The 18454-nt window shown below is 43.7% G+C and overlaps 1 protein-coding gene across 1 annotated transcript in view; it reads left to right on the forward strand.

Moving 5' to 3' along the window:
- Window positions 1-16699, forward strand: part of pcnx2 (pecanex 2) — a 215934-nt gene extending 199235 nt beyond the window's left edge. Inside the window, exon 35 of the mRNA XM_041188107.1 lies at window positions 16180-16699. Within this exon, the coding sequence (XP_041044041.1) occupies window positions 16180-16317 (138 nt within the window). The 3' untranslated portion in view covers window positions 16318-16699. The remainder of the gene's footprint in view (window positions 1-16179) is intronic.
- Window positions 16700-18454: the final 1755 nt, after the last annotated feature.

The raw sequence follows: 18454 nt of genomic DNA on the forward strand, positions 1-18454 counted from the left end.
TGCCTGATAAACAGCAAAAATAGACAAAGCTAAAGGATCAAACAACTAACGGATCAGATCAAGGCTCTGCAGTCCTGCCACATGCAGTCATGAATGCCAGTGGATAATTAAACAACTAGCAGGTGGAGGAGGAGGCTCCACAAATATCTCCCTCTTCAATAATGGAGGAGCCTAGCACATCAGTGCAAAAAACAAAGCTGAAACACTTGCAACCATCTTCAGCCAGAAGTGCCCAGTGGATGATCCATCTTTGCCTCCTCCTGCCAGCATTACAAATGCCAGTCTTCAGCGAATTCAATTCACTCCAAGTGATGTCAAGAAACAGCTGAAGGCACTGGATACAGCAAAGCCTACTGCCCCTAACAACATTCCCGCAGTGGTATTGAAGATGTGTGCACTAGAACTAGCTGTGCCCTAACCAAAACAAAAACAGAATTACCTGGAAAAATTCAGCAGGTCTGGCAGCATCGGCAGAGAAGAAAAAAGTTGACGTTTCGAGTCCTCATGACCCTTCAACAGAACTAGGTGAATCCAAGGAGAGTGGTGAAATATAAGCTGGTTTAAGGTGGGGGAGGGGGGTGGGGTGTGGTGGGGGGAGAGAAGTGGAGGGGGTGATGTGGTTGTAGGGACAAGCAAGCAGTGATAGGAGCAGATCATTCCCCCCCCACCCCCACCTTAAACCAGCTTATATTTCACCCCTCTCCTTGGATTCACCTAGTTCTGTTGAAGGGTCATGAGGACTCAAAACGTCAACTCTTTTCTTCTCCGCCGATGCTGCCAGACCTGCTGAGTTTTTCCAGGTAATTCTGTTTTTGTTTTGGATTTCCAGCATCCGCAATTTTTTGTTTTTATCTCTGTGCCCTAACCAAACTGTTCCAGTACAGCTGCAACACTGGCACCTACCTGACAATGTGAAAAATTGCCCAGATTGAATCCAGCCAATTATCTCACCATCAGTCTACTCTCGATCATCAACAAAGTGTTAGAAAGTGCCGTTGACAGGGCCAACAAGCAGCAGTTACTGAGCAATAACCTGTTCACTGCTGCTCAGTTTGGGTTCTGCCAGGGCCAGTCAGCTACTGACCTCATCACACATCTAAAAACATAGAGTGCTGGAAATTTTAGGTTGGGCAGCATCTGTGGAGAGTGAAAAGAGAAACAGAGTTAATGTTTCAAGTCCAATATGACTCTTCTTCAGAACTCATTACAGCCTTGATCTAAACATAAACAGAAGAGTTTAAGTCAAGAGATAAAAATGACTGCCTTTGACATCTAGACAGCATTTGACCGAGTGTGGCATTAAGGAGCCCCAGCAAAATTGAAGTCAATCTGAATTAGGGCTAAAATAAAAACAAAAAAACTGCGGATGCTGGAAATCCAAAACAAAAACAGAATTACCTGGAAAAACTCAGCAGGTCTGGCAGCATCGGCGGAGAAGAAAAGAGTTGACGTTTCGAGTCCTCATGACCCTTCGACAGAACTTACGTTCGAGTCCAAGAAAGAGCTGAAATATAAGCTGGTTTAAGGTGTGTGTGTGGGGGGCGGAGAGATAGAGAGACAGAGAGGTGGAGGGGGGGGGTTGTGGTTGTAGGGACAAACAAGCAGTGATAGAAGCAGATCATCAAAAGATGTCAACGACAATAGTACAATAGAACACATAGGTGTTAAAGTTAAAGTTGGTGATATTATCTAAACGAATGTGCTAATTAGGAATGGATGGTAGGGCACTCAAGGTATAGCTCTAGTGGGTTTTTTTTATAATGGAAATAGGTGGGAAAAGGAAAATCTTTATAATTTATTGGAAAAAAAAAGGAAGGGGGAAACAGAAAGGGGGTGGGGATGGGGGAGGGAGCTCACGACCTAAAGTTGTTGAATTCAATATTCAGTCCGGAAGGCTGTAAAGTCCCTAGTCGGAAGATGAGGTGTTGTTCCTCCGGTTTGCGTTTGGCTTCACTGGAACAATGCAGCAAGCCAAGGACAGACATGTGGGCAAGAGAGCAGGGTGGAGTGTTAAAATGGCAAGCGACAGGGAGGTTTGGGTCATTCTTGCGGACAGACCGCAGGTGTTCTGCAAAGCGGTCGCCCAGTTTACGTTTGGTCTCTCCAATGTAGAGGAGACCACATTGGGAGCAACGATTGCAGTAGACTAAGTTGGGGGAAATGCAAGTGAAACGCTGCTTCACTTGAAAGGAGTGTTTGGGTCCTTGGACGGTGAGGAGAGAGGAAGTGAAGGGGCAGGTGTTGCATCTTTTGCGTGGGCATGGGGTTGTGCCATAGGACGGGGTTGAGGAGTAGGGGGTGATGGAGGAGTGGACCAGGGTGTCCCAGAGGGAGCGATCCCTATGGAATGCCGGACCCCCCTTATCGGCATTCCGTAGGGATCGCTCCCCCCGGGACACCCTGGTCCACTCCTCCATCACCCCCTACTCCTCAACCCCCTCCTATGGCACAACCCCATGCCCACGCAAAAGATGTAACACCTGCCCCTTCACTTCCTCTCTCCTCACCGTCCAAGGACCCAAACACTCCTTTCAAGTGAAGCAGCGTTTCACTTGCATTTCCCCCAACTTAGTCTACTGCATTCGTTGCTCCCAATGTGGTCTCCTCTACATTGGAGAGACCAAACGTAAACTGGGCGACCGCTTTGCAGAACACCTGCGGTCTGTCCGCAAGAATGACCCAAACCTCCCTGTCGCTTGCCATTTTAACACTCCACCCTAAACAAAAACAGAATTACCTGGAAAAACTCAGCAGGTCTGGCAGCATCGGCGGAGAAACCCTGCTCTCTTGCCCACATGTCTGTCCTTGGCTTGCTGCATTGTTCCAGTGAAGCCCAACGCAAACTGGAGGAACAACACCTCATCTTCCGACTAGGGACTTTACAGCCTTCTGGACTGAATATTGAATTCAACAACTTTAGGTCATGAGCTCCCTCCCCCATCCCCACCCCCTTTCTGTTTCCCCCTTCCTTTTTTTTTCCAATAAATTATAAAGATTTTCCTTTTCCCACCTATTTCCATTATAAAAAAAACCCCACTAGAGCTATACCTTGAGTGCCCTACCATCCATTCTTAATTAGCACATTCGTTTAGATAATATCACCAACTTTAACTTTAACACCTATGTGTTCTATTGTACTATTGTCGTTGACATCTTTTGATGATCTGCTTCTATCACTGCTTGTTTGTCCCTACAACCACACCACCCCCCTCCACCTCTCTGTCTCTCTATCTCTCCGCCCCCCACACACACACCTTAAACCAGCTTATATTTCAGCTCTTTCTTGGACTCGAACTCAAGTTCTGTCGAAGGGTCATGAGGACTCGAAACGTCAACTCTTTTCTTCTCCGCCGATGCTGCCAGACCTGCTGAGTTTTTCCAGGTAATTCTGAATTAGGGCTAAACTCTCCACTGGTTGAAGTCATGCCAAGCATAAAGGACAAGGTTGTGGTTGTTGGAGGCCAGTCATCTCAGCCCCAGAACATCACTGCAGGAGTTACTCAAGGTAGCCTTCTAGGCCCAACCATCTTCACTGCCTCATCAATGATCTTCCCTCCATCATAAGGTCAGAAATAGGGATGTTTGCTGATGATTGCACAGTGTTCAGTGCTATTTATGACTTGTCAGATATTAGAGGTGCATATTCAGACACCTTTAAATGAGTTGAGGATTTCTGACTCTACTACCCTTTCAGGCAGAGTTCCAGACCCCCACAACCCGTTGGGGTGAAAACAATTTGTTGAACACAATCTGTAACCTTATGGCCCGGCATATCCCCCTCTCTACCATTACCACCAAGCTAGGGGATCAACCCTGGTTCAATGAAAAGTGCAAGAGAGCATGCCAGGAGCAGCACCAGGCATAACTAAAAATGAGGTGTCAACCTGCTGAAGCTATAAGACAGGATTACTTGCGTGCCAAACAGCATAAGCAGCAAGTGATGGACAGGGTTAAGCGATCCCACAACCAACGGATCAGATCCAAGCTCTGCAGTCCTGCCACATCCACTTGTGAATGGTGGCGGACAATTAAACAACTCACCGGAAGAGGAGGCTCCACAAATATCCCCATCCTCAATGATGGGGGAGCCCAGCACATCACTGCAAAAGATAAGGCTGAAGTATTTGCTATAATCTTCAGCCAGAAGTGCCGAGTGGATGATCCACCTTGGCCTCTTCTGGAGTTGCCCAGCATCACAGATGCCAGTCTTCAGCCAATTCAATTCACTCCATGTGATATCAAGAAACAGCTGAAGGGACTGGACAATGCAAAGGCTATGGGCCCTGACAATATTCCAGCAATAATACTGAAAACTTGTGCTCCAGAACTTGCTATGCCCCTACTCAATCCGTTCCAGTACAGCTACAATACTGGCATCCACCAGGCTATGTGGAAAATTGCTCAGATATGTCCTGTACACAAAAAGCAAGTCAAATCCAACCCAACCAATTACTGCCCCATCAGTCTACCCTTGATCATCAGTAAAGTAATGGAAGGGGACATCAACAGTACTAGCAAGCAGCACTTGCTTAACAATAACCTGCTCACTGACACCCAGTTGGGTTCTACCAGTGCCACTCAGTACCTGACCTTATTACAGCCTTGGTTCAAGCATGGACAAAAGAGCTGAACTCCCGAGGTGAGAGTGACTGTCCTTGACACCAAGGCTGCATTTGACCGAGTGTGGCATCAAGGAGCCCTTGCAAAACTGGAGTCAATGGGAAACAGGGTGAAAACCCTCCACTGTTTGGAGTCATACCTAGCACAAAGGAAGATGGTTGTGGTTGTTGGAGGTCAGTCATCTCAGCTCCAGGAGATCACTGCAAGAGTTCCTCAGGGTAGTGTCCTCGGCCCAACGTCTTCAGCTGCTTCATCAATGACCTTCCTTCCATCATAAGGCCAGAAGTAGGGATGTTTGCTGTTGATTGCACAATGTTCAGCACCATTCGCGACTCCTCAGATACTGAAGCAGTCCATGTCCAAATGCAGTAAGACCTGGACAATATCCATACTCAGGCTGACAAGTGGCAAGTAACATTCGTGCCACACAAGTGCCAGGCAATGACCATCTCCAGCAGGAGAGAATCTAACCATCATCCCTTTGTGTTCAATGGAATTACCATCACTGAATTCCCCATTATTAATATCCTGGGGGTTACCATTGACCAGAAACTGAGCTGGACTAGCCATATAAATACTGTGGCTTCAAGATCAGGTCAGAGGCTAGGAATCATGCAACAAGTATCTCATCTCCTGATTCCCTAAAGCATGAACACTATCTACAAGGCACAAGTCAGGAGTGTGATGGAATACTCCCCACTTGCCTGCTCCAACAACACTCAGGAAGCTTGACACCATCCAGTACAAAGCAACCGCTTGATTAGCACATCCACATTCACTCCCTCCACCACTGATGCACAGTAGCAGCAGTGTGTACCATCTACAAGATGCACCTGCAGGAATTCACCAAGGTGCCTTAGACAGCACCTTCCAACCCCACAACCACTACCATCTAGAAGGACAAGGGCAGCAGATACATGAAACGCCTTCACCTGGAAATTCCCCTCCAAGTCACTCATCATCCTGACTTGGAAATATATCGCCATTCCTTCACTGTCGCTGGGTCAAAATCCTGGAGCTCCCTTCCTAACAGCACCGTGGCTGTACCTGCACCACATGGACTGCAGCGGTTCAAGAAGGCAGCTCACCACCACCATTTCAAGGGTAACTAGGGATGGGCAATAAATGCTGGCTCAGCCAATGTAGCCCACATCCATAAATAAAATAATTTTTTCCTCATCTCCCCTCTAATCTTTCTACCAATCACTTTAAATCTATGCCCTTTTGTCACTGATATCTTTGCTACAGTAAATAGGCTCTTCCCATCCACCCTATCCAACCCCTCACAATTTTGTACATCGCAGTCAAATCTTCCCTCAGCTTCTTCTGTTCTGAGGAGAACATCCCCAGCTTATACAATCTTTCCTCATTGCTGTGATTTCCCAGTCCTGGCAGCATCCAAAATTTCCTCTGTGCATTCTTTAGTGTCCATCTGCAGAGGGACTTGGACAACATTCAGGCTTGGGCTGAGAGGTGGTAAGTAAAATTCATGCCATACCAGTGCCAGGCATGACTATCTCCAACAAGAGAGAAACTAACTATCTGCCCTTGACATCATTACAATCATGAATCCCCCACTATCAACATCATGGAGTTACCATTGACCAGAAACTGAAACAGTCATATAAATATGTGACGACAGATCAGCTCGGAGGCAGGGAATTCTCCAGTGAGTAATTAATTTCCTGACTCCCCAAAGCTTGATCACCATCTACAAAGCTTAAGTCAGGAGTGTGATGGAATGTTCTCCACTTACCTGGATGAGTGCAGCTCCAACAACACTCAACAAGCTTGAAGTACCCTCCAGGAAAAAGTAGCATGCTCCATCAGCACTCCATCCACCACTTTAAACATTCACTCCTTCCACCACCAACACACTGTGGCACCTGTGTACACCATAACTCAAGATGCACTGCAGCAACTCATCAAGCCTGCTTCAACAGAACCTTCCAAACCCATGACCTCTACCACATAGAAAAACAAGGGCAGCAGACATGTGGGAACACCACCACCTGCAAGTTCCCCACAGCTGGATTTATGAATGGGTTAATGGAGTTGGTCACCACTTCCACATTGGAAGGGATGGGTTCCAAGCACTGCGCCAAGTTGGTGCTGGACTCTTCCATACTTCTTGACATTGACTGCAGAATCTCTGGTAGGCCTGCCAATGCATCAAGTTTTTCATCAACTGCCTTCTGTAGATTGCCCCATCATGGTTCTCATCTGAGGTCCCTGCAGAAGAACTTGTGTATGACCTCACCCTCCAGCAAGCTGGCACCTGCACCACCCCTTACTCATACCCTGCCTGCAGGCTACTCATGCTTAGTGTATCACTATGTGCAGATCCCTTCTCCAAGCTACCCTGTAGAGTATGTGGCACTGTCAGTACTTGAGCTGGTGGCAGTGAATGGCACTATTTCATCTTCATCAGGTGTCTTCCTGACCTTCCACTGCTAGCTCTTCCACAGCAGCCTGGCCAAGTTGCATTTCTTGATTGTCACAACTTAGAAAGGAACAAATGTAGGAACAAGAAAGGAAGAGGTGCACATTTATACCATCTGCAGCTTGTAAATCAAAAGTGATTGTGGGATTATTTGGAAAATGGGATGTGAGAAGGAGGATTAGGCAGGAGCATACCATCAACTGCAATGGTTTCAACCTGCCACTGGCCACACTCTCAGGAATGGGCACGAAAATGTTGGCAGCCAACTTCTCTTCAATCAAGGTAAGTACATGCAGCTGTGTCTGTCCCCCGGTTAGCACCTTCTGCTATGATTGTGCACCACTTGTCCTGCAAGAGGAAGTGAAACGTCAGTGAATGAGCTGCAATGTGTTTGGATGACGTGGCTGTCATGATTGAATAGCTGGCAATGTGTGCAAGCTGTAAGATATAGGTGTGATGCATTCTGCAGGGCTAAGTATATCAGGGTGAGATAAAGCTGTGCATGTTAAATATGAGTGATGATTGATAGAGATTATTGTTAGCTGAGTGATGGGAATGCAGTGCACTAAGCAGTGTGCATGAGGCTAGTAATTCAGTTGGTGGGATATGACAATTAAAGATACATTCACTGACCTTGACCAATCACGTGAGGTCATAAAACTTTTTGTGACACTACTTCCAGGTCCTCAGGGCTAAACTCCTGGTATTGATCACCACAGCTGTCTGCCTTTGCAAAGCTTGTCTGGAGGATCTCCTGATGCCCTGTAGATGGATGACATCGCTGCTCCTCTCCAACTCCTGTACCAAGGATTCCAGTGCAGTTTAAAAATTTTGGAGTCCATTTTGTACCTTGTTGAGCCATATTGAGTGCTTCCCATGTAAAAGTCACTTTTAGAATACCTCAGATCTAACTGTAATGTTGACCTGGCCCTACAGTCCAATGGGGAAGGGTGGAGAGGACTGGTGTCTCAGAAAAGTAGGTTCAAGTTTCTTATCATGGAAGGGTTAGGAGAGACCTGGAGTCATGGGGGAAGAAGATGGGGAGTTGTGGGATGAGATTGGAGTCACTTCAGGCAAGGGAACATTAGGGGAAGGGATGCCTCTTGTTTGTCTTCACCCATTATGATGAGCAGCACAAGGTCATTACAAAAGGTGCCAGCATAGTGACCAAAAATCAAGGGGTGTGCAATGCCCTTGTGTTCTCGTCAAGTGCAAGCCCTTTGTGCCTGGGAAATATTTATAATTTTGCACTCAGCATTATCACTGTTTAGTGACTGGTGCTGATCAGGGGAAACTACGCCAAGGGTGAGTGTGTGTATTCACCTCATGGAACTTTGTGAATCTCACAACTTTGGGGCCTTGCCATTGCGGGTGGGATGTTGACTCTGCCTGTGCTTTTATTTATTTTGTAGAGGATGCTATTACCTTGTGTTTAAACCTACTTTCTGAAAACCAGGAGATAATCCATATTTTTAAATGAATTACCCACAGAACAGATGAGTCACAAGGCTGTGAGCAGAAAATGGTGGCTATTAATGGAGCAGGAATTAGACCCACTTTGGCATCTCGGTGTAGATCTGGCAGTGTCCCAAAGATTGTACAGGAATAGATGGCTCTATTAATTAATGTATAATCTGAGAGTTTGGACAAGAGAAACTGAGTCACCTGAAAGTGAAATAGAATTATTCCATACAGGAGAGAGTTGAGGCAGAAGTGGGAGAAGAAACCTTTCCCAAGATCAAAAGGTTACGTGGGAGTTGTGATCTCCTGATTCACCCAAACTACCTAAAGAACTGAATTGGAAGGGGATTCTGTCTTGCAAAGTTGTGAACACAAAAGGAATATAGAAATACAGCCAACTTTAGGCAGCTTCACCACCGTGCAGTGTAGTGGCCTGCTCCATCAACTTACCGAATCAAAATAATCACAGATAAATTCAACAAGGAGAGAGATGGGAACGAGGGAAAGTATATGTGAGCCAAAGAAAGAAACAGTAAAAGTGGAGACAAGCAGAAAAAGAAAGGGAGGAGAAGGAGAGACATGTACAGGGAGTGAGGGCAATTTTATTTTGTCCATGAGTGCTGAGTTAGATGATCAACTAGTTTACATCTGTTTGCCTTGCCATGTGACCATTTATCTTCAAATATTCTCCCACTTTCCATTCTCCTGGAATCCTACATAGGGGCAAAACTGCAGATAAAGCAATATAAAATAATGCAAATTATCTGATCACAGAGCATCTAACACATTTGGCTGATTGCATATTTCTGCCTCAATCTGCATGAGCATCCAACTTCCTGAGCTACATCAGCCCCCCTGAAAATGCACCTTGTGACATTCCATAACAAAATACCTGATGATCAATTTATTTGCAATAGATGTTCTTAATTGATTGTAAGTAACTTTACTGTTAGTTACTTAAACAAATGATATACCTTTTTTAATGTTGAAGGAGACTGGGGGTTATTTTGGTGGAAGGGTGAAAGCGGTGTTAAATGGATGCTATTTTAGATATGCCTTTTTTAAAATTTGGCTTTAAGCTGCAATTTTGGTCCTAATGGCTGATTATCATAATTTGAATTTGCCTGGCCTTGCTAAAATTCAGAGGCTGATTAGATGCAATTTTCAGCAGCAGGTTGACTCAGGGATCAAGATATGGTACAGCAGGTTCTTGGAGATTTTGGAGGTCCGAGATTAAGAAGAGGGATGTCCTGTTCCTGTGTGAGAGAAGGAGTCTGTCTTGCCTGCCTGTCCCTCTCTCCTGTAGCAGCTGGTACTGCGCTGTCTGCCTTTATGTCCTCTTCCCATTTCTCCCACAGACCACTGGAGACCCCTAACAAGATATGCATGATCAAGAATTCCCTCTCCCCATGAAGTATCCAATAAGGAAGAGTAGCACATAGCACTCACTTTTTTTGAGTGAAGTCCTTAGCAAATTTCTAGAATAAATATAGCTCGTGTAGGTGAAGTCTTGACAAAAGAGCCCCAGAAAGTCTCCTGATGTCTTCTTTAAACCTTTAGTAATAAGTGACAGTAAAAGATTATATACTTTTTAAGTAGTGCTCAAAATCCTCTGCAACGGCTAGTTTATTCCCAGTCAGCTAGCCACTGTTAGGAGAGGGCATTAGCTCAGTGCAGTAGCCACTAAAATGTCGTGCAGCCTTGTTAATGAGCTTTTTTGAGTTGAATGTGCCCCTCCCCAAGACGGCTGGAGCGACCCGTGAATCTTATTTGCAACTGGTGTACTTGGTGACCACCTTGGTCCTCTCAGAGGCGGCATGTTTGGCCAGGTCCCCCAGCAGCAGGAGGTGGAAAGAGGTCTGGATCTCCCTGGAGGACAAGGTCTGCCATTTGCTGTGGTGGACCAGACGAGAAGCTTCGCAGGTGATGCACTCGAAGATGTCGCTGATGAACGAATCCAAGACGCACATCGCCTTGGAGGAGATGCTCCTCTTGGGGTGGATCTGCTTCAATACCTGCTGGATGTAGAGGCTCCTTCTGTCACCATTTGTGCTTCCTCTCGCCTCTGGCCCCTTTCCTGCTCACCACTTGCTTTAGCCCTTTCTTCGGGGTCATGTCCTTGGCCAGCATCTCAGGCACAGACAAGAAGTCTTAATTTAAATAGCAATCAGCCCCTTAACGACCTTCTGGGCGCTGTTCATAATATCTTGTGCTAAACAATGGCTAAGCTTGTGTTTCAGCTCAAACTCCCTTTTTAGTCATCTTGGAGGTCTTAAACACCTGAAGGAACCATCTGATACATACAAACATACGAATTAGAGTAAGAGTAGGCCACTCGGCCCCTCAAGTCTGCTCCACCATTCAATAAGATCATGGCTGATCTGATTTTAGCCTCATATTCCTGCCTACCATCGATAACCTTTCACCTCCTTGATTTTAAAGAATCTATCTACCTCTGTGTTAAAGATATTCAAAGACTCTGCCATAACCACCTTTTGAAGAATTTCAAAGCCTCTCAATCCTCTGAGAGAAAAACATTTTCCTCATCCCTGTCCTAAATGGACGACCCCTTATTTTGAAACAGTGACATTAGAATAGAAACAATGAGCAGGGGTATAGGGAAAAGGCAGGGCAATGGCACTAGGTCATAATGCAAATTTGGAGAGCTGGTGCAGACATGATGGACCAAATGGCCTCCTTCTGTGCCGTTAAAATTCTGTGATTCTGTGATCCTCAGTTCTAGATTCCCCCACAAGAGGAAACATCCTTTCCACATTCACCCTGTCAAGTCCCCTCAGGATCTTATATGTTTCAATCAAGTCACCTTTTAATCTTCTAAACTCCAGCAGATACAAGCCTAGTTTGTCCAGCCTTTATCATATGATAACCCACCCAATTCAGGTGTTAATCTACTAAACTTTCTCTGAACTGTTTCTAAAGCATTTACATCTTTTCTTAAGTAATGAGACCAATACTGTACACAATACTCTAAATGTGGTCTCACCAATGCCCTGTATAACTGAAGCTTAGCCTCCCTACTTTTGTATTCAATTTCCATTGCAATAAACAATAATATTCTATTAGCTTTTCTAATTACTTGCTGCACCTGCATGCTAACCTTTTGTCATTCATGCATTATGACACCCATATCCCTCTGCATCTCAGTGTTCTGCAATCTCTCACCATTGAGATAATATGATTTTTTTATTCGTCCTGCTAAAATGGATTACCTCATATTTTCCTACATTATTCTCCATTTGCCAGATCTTTGCCCATCCATCTAAACTATCTATAACCTTTTGTAGCCACCTTACATTCTCTTCACAACTTACTTTCCTACTGATCTTTGTGTCACCAGCAAATTTAGCAACCATACCAAATCATTTATATAAATTGTAAAGAGTTGAGACTCCAGCACTAATCCCTGTTGCAAATCACTCATCACACCTGGGCAACCAGAAAATGAACCTTTTGTGCATACTCTCTGTTACCTGTTAGCTAGCCAATCTTCTATCCATGCCAATATGTTACCCACTATACCATGAGCTTTTATTTTCCACAATAACCTTTGATGAGTCACCTTATCACATGCCTTCAGAAAATCTAAGTACAGCACATCCACCAGCTCCCCTTTATCCACATTGCCTGTTACTTCTTCAAAGAACTCCAGTAAAATTGGTTAAACATGATTTCCCTTTCACAAAGTCATGTTGACTCTGCCTGATTACCTTGAATTTATCTAAGTGCCCTGTTATAAAGTCTTTAATAATAGCTTCTAACATCTTCCCTATGACAGATGTTAAGCTAACTGGCCTATAGTTTCCTGCTTTCCATCTCCCTCCCTTTTTGAATAAAGGAGTTACATTAGCTATTATCCAATCTAATGGGAACTTCCCCAGATCTAGTGAATTTTGGAAAATTAAAACCAACGCATCAACTATCTCACTGGCCACTTCTTTTAAGACCCTAGGATGAAATCCATCAGGGTCCAGGGATGTGTCAACCTGTAGTTCCAACAGTTTGCTAAGTACCACCTGCTTGGTGATCGTAATTTTCTTGAGTTCCTCCCTCCCTTCCAATTCTTGACTTACAGCTATTTCTGGGATGTTACTTATATCCTCTATAGTGAAGACTAATGCAAAATACCTATTCAACTCACCTGCCATCTCCTTATTTTTCATTAATAATTTCCCAACCTTACTTTCTGTAGGACCAACACTCACTTAACTCTTTTCTTTTTTAAATATCTATAGAAACCCTTACTCTGTCTTTATATTTCTGGCTAGTTTTCACTCATATTCTAATTCTTTCCCTCTTATCAATCTTTTAGTCATTCTTTGCTGTTTTTTTATATTCTGTCTAATCTTCTGACTTGCCACCCATCTTTGCACAATTATATGCTTTTTCTTTTAAGTTTGACACCGTCTTTAACTTTTTTTCATTAATCACGAATGGTGGATCTTCCCCGTGGAAATTTTCTTTCTTGTTAGAATGTATCTATTCTGTGTATTCTGAAATATCTCCTTAAATGTCTGCCACTGGATCTCTGTTGATCTATCCCTTACGCTAAATTGCCAGTTCAGTTTCACTAGCTCTGCTTTCATGCCCTTGTAATTGTCCTTATTTAAGTTTAAAATACTAGTTTTAGACCCAGTCTTCTCTCCTTCAAACTGAATATAAAATTCAATTATATTATGATCACTGCTACCTAGGGACACCTTCACTGTGAGGTCATTAATGAATCTTATTTCATTGCACAATACCAGGTCCAATGCTCCCTGGAGATGATGATACTTAGAAAAGATGTCAATAGCTTGGAAAGGGCATAGAGGACATTTTTTTAAAATTTATTCACTCATGGGCTTTGGGCATCACTGGCTAGACCAGCATTTATTGTCCATCCCTAATTGCCCTTGAGAAGATGGTGGTGAGTAACCTTCTTGAACTACTGCAGCTCATGTGGTGTAGGTACACCCATAGTGCTGTTAGGAAAGAAGTTCCAGGCTTTTGACCCAGTGACAGTGAAGGAACAGCGACATAGGTCCAAGTCAGGATGGTGTGTGGTTTGGAGCGGATCTTCCAAGTGGTGGTGTTCCCATTCATCTGCTGCCCTTGTCCTTTTAGGTGATAGAGGTGGCTGTTTGGAAGGTGTTGTCAAAGGAGCTTTAGTCAGTTGCTGCAGTGTTAAATGGGGGTACACACTCTTGTCACTGTGCATCAGTGGTGGAGGGAGTGAATGTTGAAGGTGGTGGATGGGGTGCCAATCAAGGGGTTATTTTGTCGTGGATGATGTGCAGCTTCTTGAGTGTTGTTGAAGCAGCACTGATCCAGGGAAGTAGAGAGTATTCTATCATACTCCTGACTTGTGCCTTGTAGATGGTGGACAGGCTTTGGGGAGTCAGGAAGTGAGTTACTTGCTGCAGAATTCCCAGCCTCTGACCTGCTCTTGTAGCCACATTATTTATATGGCTTATCCAGTTCAGTTTCTGGTCAATGGTAACCCCCAGGATGTTGATAGTGGGGGTTTCAGCAATGGTAATGCCTTTGAATGTCAAGGGGAGATGGTTTGATTCTCTCTTGTTGGAGATGGGCATTGCCTGGCACTTATCAACCCAAGCCTGAATGTTGTCCAGTTCTTGCTGCATATTGGCACAGACTATTTCAGTATCTGTGGAGTGGCGAGTAGTGCTGAGCATCGTGCAATTATCAGATTACATACCCATGTCTGACCTTATGATGGACAGCAGGTCATAGATCATTGATGAAGCAACTAAGATGGTTGGGCATAGGACACTACCTTGATGAACTCCTACAGTGATGTTCTGGAATTGAAATGATTGACCTCCAAAGACCACAACCATCTTACTTTGTGCTAGGTATGACTCTAACCAGTGGAAGTTTCCCCCTTATTCCCATTGACTCCAGTTTTGCTAGGGCTCCTTGATGCCATAATCGGTCAAATGCTGCCTTGATGTCAAGGACAAGAACTCTCACCTCATCCCTTGAGTTCAGCTCTTTTGTCCATGTTTAGATCAAGCCTGTGATGAGTCAGGAGTTGAGGGACATGGCTAGTTCTGGAGCATGTCTTCAGTACTATTGTCAGAATGTTTTCAGGGCTCATAGCCTTTGCAATATCCAGTGCCTTCAGCCCTTTCTTAATATCACATGGAGTGAATCGAATTGGCTGAAGACTGTCATCTTTGATGCTTAGGATCTCAGGAGACCTTACAGCAAAGAAAATTAAAGACAGATTTAATAGAGGTGTTCAAAATATTGAAGGGTTTTCATAGAGTAAATAAGGATAAACTGTTTCCACTGGCAGGAGTGTTGGTAACCAGAGGAGACAGTTTTAAGATAATTGGTAGAAGAACCAGAGGGGAGCGAAGAATTATTTCCTGAGTTGTTGTGATCTGGAATGCACTGTTTGAGAGGATGGTGGAAGCAGATCCAATAGTAAGTTTCAAATGGTAATGTTTTAATAATTCAGTGTTGATGTGTTTATATAACAGTAACCTGCTCACTGACACTCGTATGTGTATATATCACAGTGACGCTCACTTTGGGTATTGCCAAGTCCACTCAGCTCCTGACCACCTGAAGTCATCCATGCCCATATGCAGTAAGACTTGGACAACATTCGGGCTTGGGCTGATAAGTGGCAAGTCACATTCATGCCACTGAAGTGCCAGGCAATGATATGTCCAACAAGAGAGAGTCCAGCCATCTCTCCTTGCAATTTAATGGCATTACCATCACTGAATCCCCAATTATCAACATCCTGGGGGTTACCATTGAGCAGAAGCTGAACTAGACCAGCCACATATATACTGTGGCTACGAAAGCAGGTCAAATGCTTGGAATTCTGTGGAGAGTAATTCACCTCCTGACTCCTCAAAGCCTGACTGCACCATTGACAAAGCACAAGTCAGGAGTGTGATGGAACCCTCTCCACTTGCTTGGATGAGTGCAGCTCCGACACCATTCAAGAAGCTCAACAGCATCCAGGACGAAGCAGCCAGTTTGATTGGTACCCCATCAGAACCTACAACATCCCTCCACCACTGATATGTACCACCTACAAGATGCACTGCAGCAACTCACCAAGGCTCCTTCTACAGCACCTTCCAAACCTGTGATCTCTACTACCTCGAAGGTCAAGGGCAGCAGACACATGGGAACACCACCTCCTGCAAGTTCCCCTCCAAGCCACGCATCATCTTTGGAAATATATTATCATTTCTTCATTGTCGCTGGGTCAAAATTCTGCAACTTACTCCATAACTGCACTGTGGGTGTTCCTACACCACAACAACTGCAGTAGTTCAAGAAGGCAGCTAACCATCGCCATCTTCCCAAGGGCAATTAAGGGTGGACAGCAAAAAAAATGCTGGCCTAGCCAATGATGCCCATGTTCCGTGAAAGAATTTTTAAAAAGCAGTTTTACTTCTAATAAAGGTCTGCCATATTGTGCTGTTGTTTGTAGAAGATGGAATGAGAGAATATATATGTGTAAAATACGTATTTGCAGGGCTATGAGGAAAGAGTAGGGAGATGGACTAATGGGATAGCTCTTTTAAGAATTGATACAGGCATGATGGGCCAACAGCCTATACTGTGTGGAAGGTGATTAACTCTTTTTTTCTCCTTTTTTAAAGGGCACCTCTGATGCCTGGTCATCTCTTGATATTACAAGTTCCAGCCAGCAGAAAGGAGCAATGCACACAGATGGTGCTCAGAATGGAGACCATAAATTGCAGGATGAACAGAGGAATGTCACTTCTTACCCAATGTGAGACCAGAATCACCAGTGACCTCTTGAGCATAAATTGGAGGTGCTCCGGTCTAAATGAAGCAGTCAAACCAGTAGAGGGACAAAGCATAGAATACTAAAGAGAGAGCAGCAATGGGGAGAGAAATCATCCAGAACATAAAACTTGGACAAACATAATAATCTAGTGGAATTATTCTGAATTAGATGTTAAATATTGGTTTGTTTAGTGAAGTGAATGTATACTTTCATTTTCAAAGCCAAATGCAATCCCATCAAAAACTGCCTGTGAATAACAATGTAATTTCTTGTGACTTTAAAGGTCATATTCCTGCTTTTTCAGCCAGACAGGAATTGATTGGACTTCCCCAATGTTGAGTTCCCAGAATAAACGTAGAGTCACATGTTCTTCGGTTCGATTGTTTTGACTAACAAGTCAATGTGGGTAAAAGCTGATGCAAGGTCACTAGCAAGGAATAACAGAATAGTCACTCATATTTAGTGCTACTCTTAGAAAGTCTAATGTCCCAAAATGGTTTAACAAACGTTATCAGAAAGCTGGGAAGATGCTTATAAATGACATATTAAAATCATTACTGATGAATTTGTGTAGCATTCCACAGCTGCAGTCACATTATATAATTTAAACCTTGGTTAAATATTGAACCTTGGTTAGACCACATTTGAAGTACTGTGCACAGTTATGGTGTCCATATGATAAAAAGATTATAGAGACAGTGGTGAATGTGCAAGAAATATTTACAAGAATGATACTGGAATTGAGAAGTTATATCCATCAAGAAAGATTAAACAGGCTGGGATCCTTTTTCTAGAAAGGAGAAGGCTGACTGGTGACTGAATAGATGTCTTTAAAATTATGAAGGGTTTCAATAAGTTAGATATAGAGAAGATGTTTCCACTTGTAGGGAATCCAAAACTAGGGGCCTTAAATATAAGAATGTCTCTAATAGATCCAATAGGGCATTCAGGAGAAACTTTTTTACCCAGAGAATGATTGGAACGTTGAATTCACTAAACATGGAGTGGTTGAAGCAAATAGCTTTGATGCTTTTAAGGACAAGCTAAATGCACATGAGGAAGAAAGGAATAAATGGATATGTTGATGGAGTGAGCTGACAGTGAGGGGTAGGGGAAAAAGGTGCATGCATAAATACCAGCACAGATCAGTTGGGCTGAAGACCTGTTTCGGACCTGTAAATGCTTTGTAAAATTATAAAGTGAATATTTAATCCTTCCACGTCTGGTGTTGGAGAACTCAAAGAATGGAAAGATTTTGAAGTATTATCACAAGCCAGGATTGTGGAAGAACAGGGAAGAAGTTTGATTGAATCCCCATAGTTAAATCAAACAGGGAGAACTGGTTGGAGGGAAGGAGCAGGAAGTTCCAATACTTTTATGACTGTTTTAGCATCCATGTTCAGAGCTGAGCTCCAGCTGTCAAACTTGTTGTGTGCTAAATTTACCCTAATGTCTGTGTATTGATGGCAGGGTAGAAACAAGGCAAAAGTGAACACTTAAAAAGGTAGAAGTGGTAATAATGAAAATCTGTGCTAACTTAACAAAGGCAGCTCCTTATACACAGGCTTACACGCATTCACCTCACACCATATTTCCTGATACCTTTATTTATTTTACTAGATGGTTATTTACTGCAGTCTTTGATGGATTTCTCATGTGTTTAAAATATGCTTTGAAAGAAGCCCTTGCATTACTACCAGCAGTCAGCTTTGAGAGTCCAGACCAATGCCATCCCAGATGTGGAAGCTCGTGCATGAAGCTGTCTAATGGCTAAAATACTCAAAGTACTCCAATGTTGACAGTGAATTTTGAGACAGATAATGATGCACAGGACATGACAATGGTATCTTTTTTATTTAGTGAAGCCTAGAGTGAGGGACTAAGATGCACAACAACAGGGTTGAAAATGTCAAGAAAAGTCAATAAGTAAGTTAAGTGATGCCACAATGGGTGGATTGTAAATACTCTTGGTATTCCCAATTGCTCAGGTTTTAGGAATGATGCAAAACCTGTAAACAATGTGTACGCTGAACTCCCACTGTTAAGTTTTATAGCATTGTTGTGTTTAAATTTCAAGGCAATGAATAGAAGAAAGATAGACAGAGACAGGGAGCGAATGAAAA

Source organism: Carcharodon carcharias, chromosome 5 (genome assembly GCF_017639515.1).
Source record: "Carcharodon carcharias isolate sCarCar2 chromosome 5, sCarCar2.pri, whole genome shotgun sequence".
Taxonomy (NCBI): domain Eukaryota; kingdom Metazoa; phylum Chordata; class Chondrichthyes; order Lamniformes; family Lamnidae; genus Carcharodon; species Carcharodon carcharias.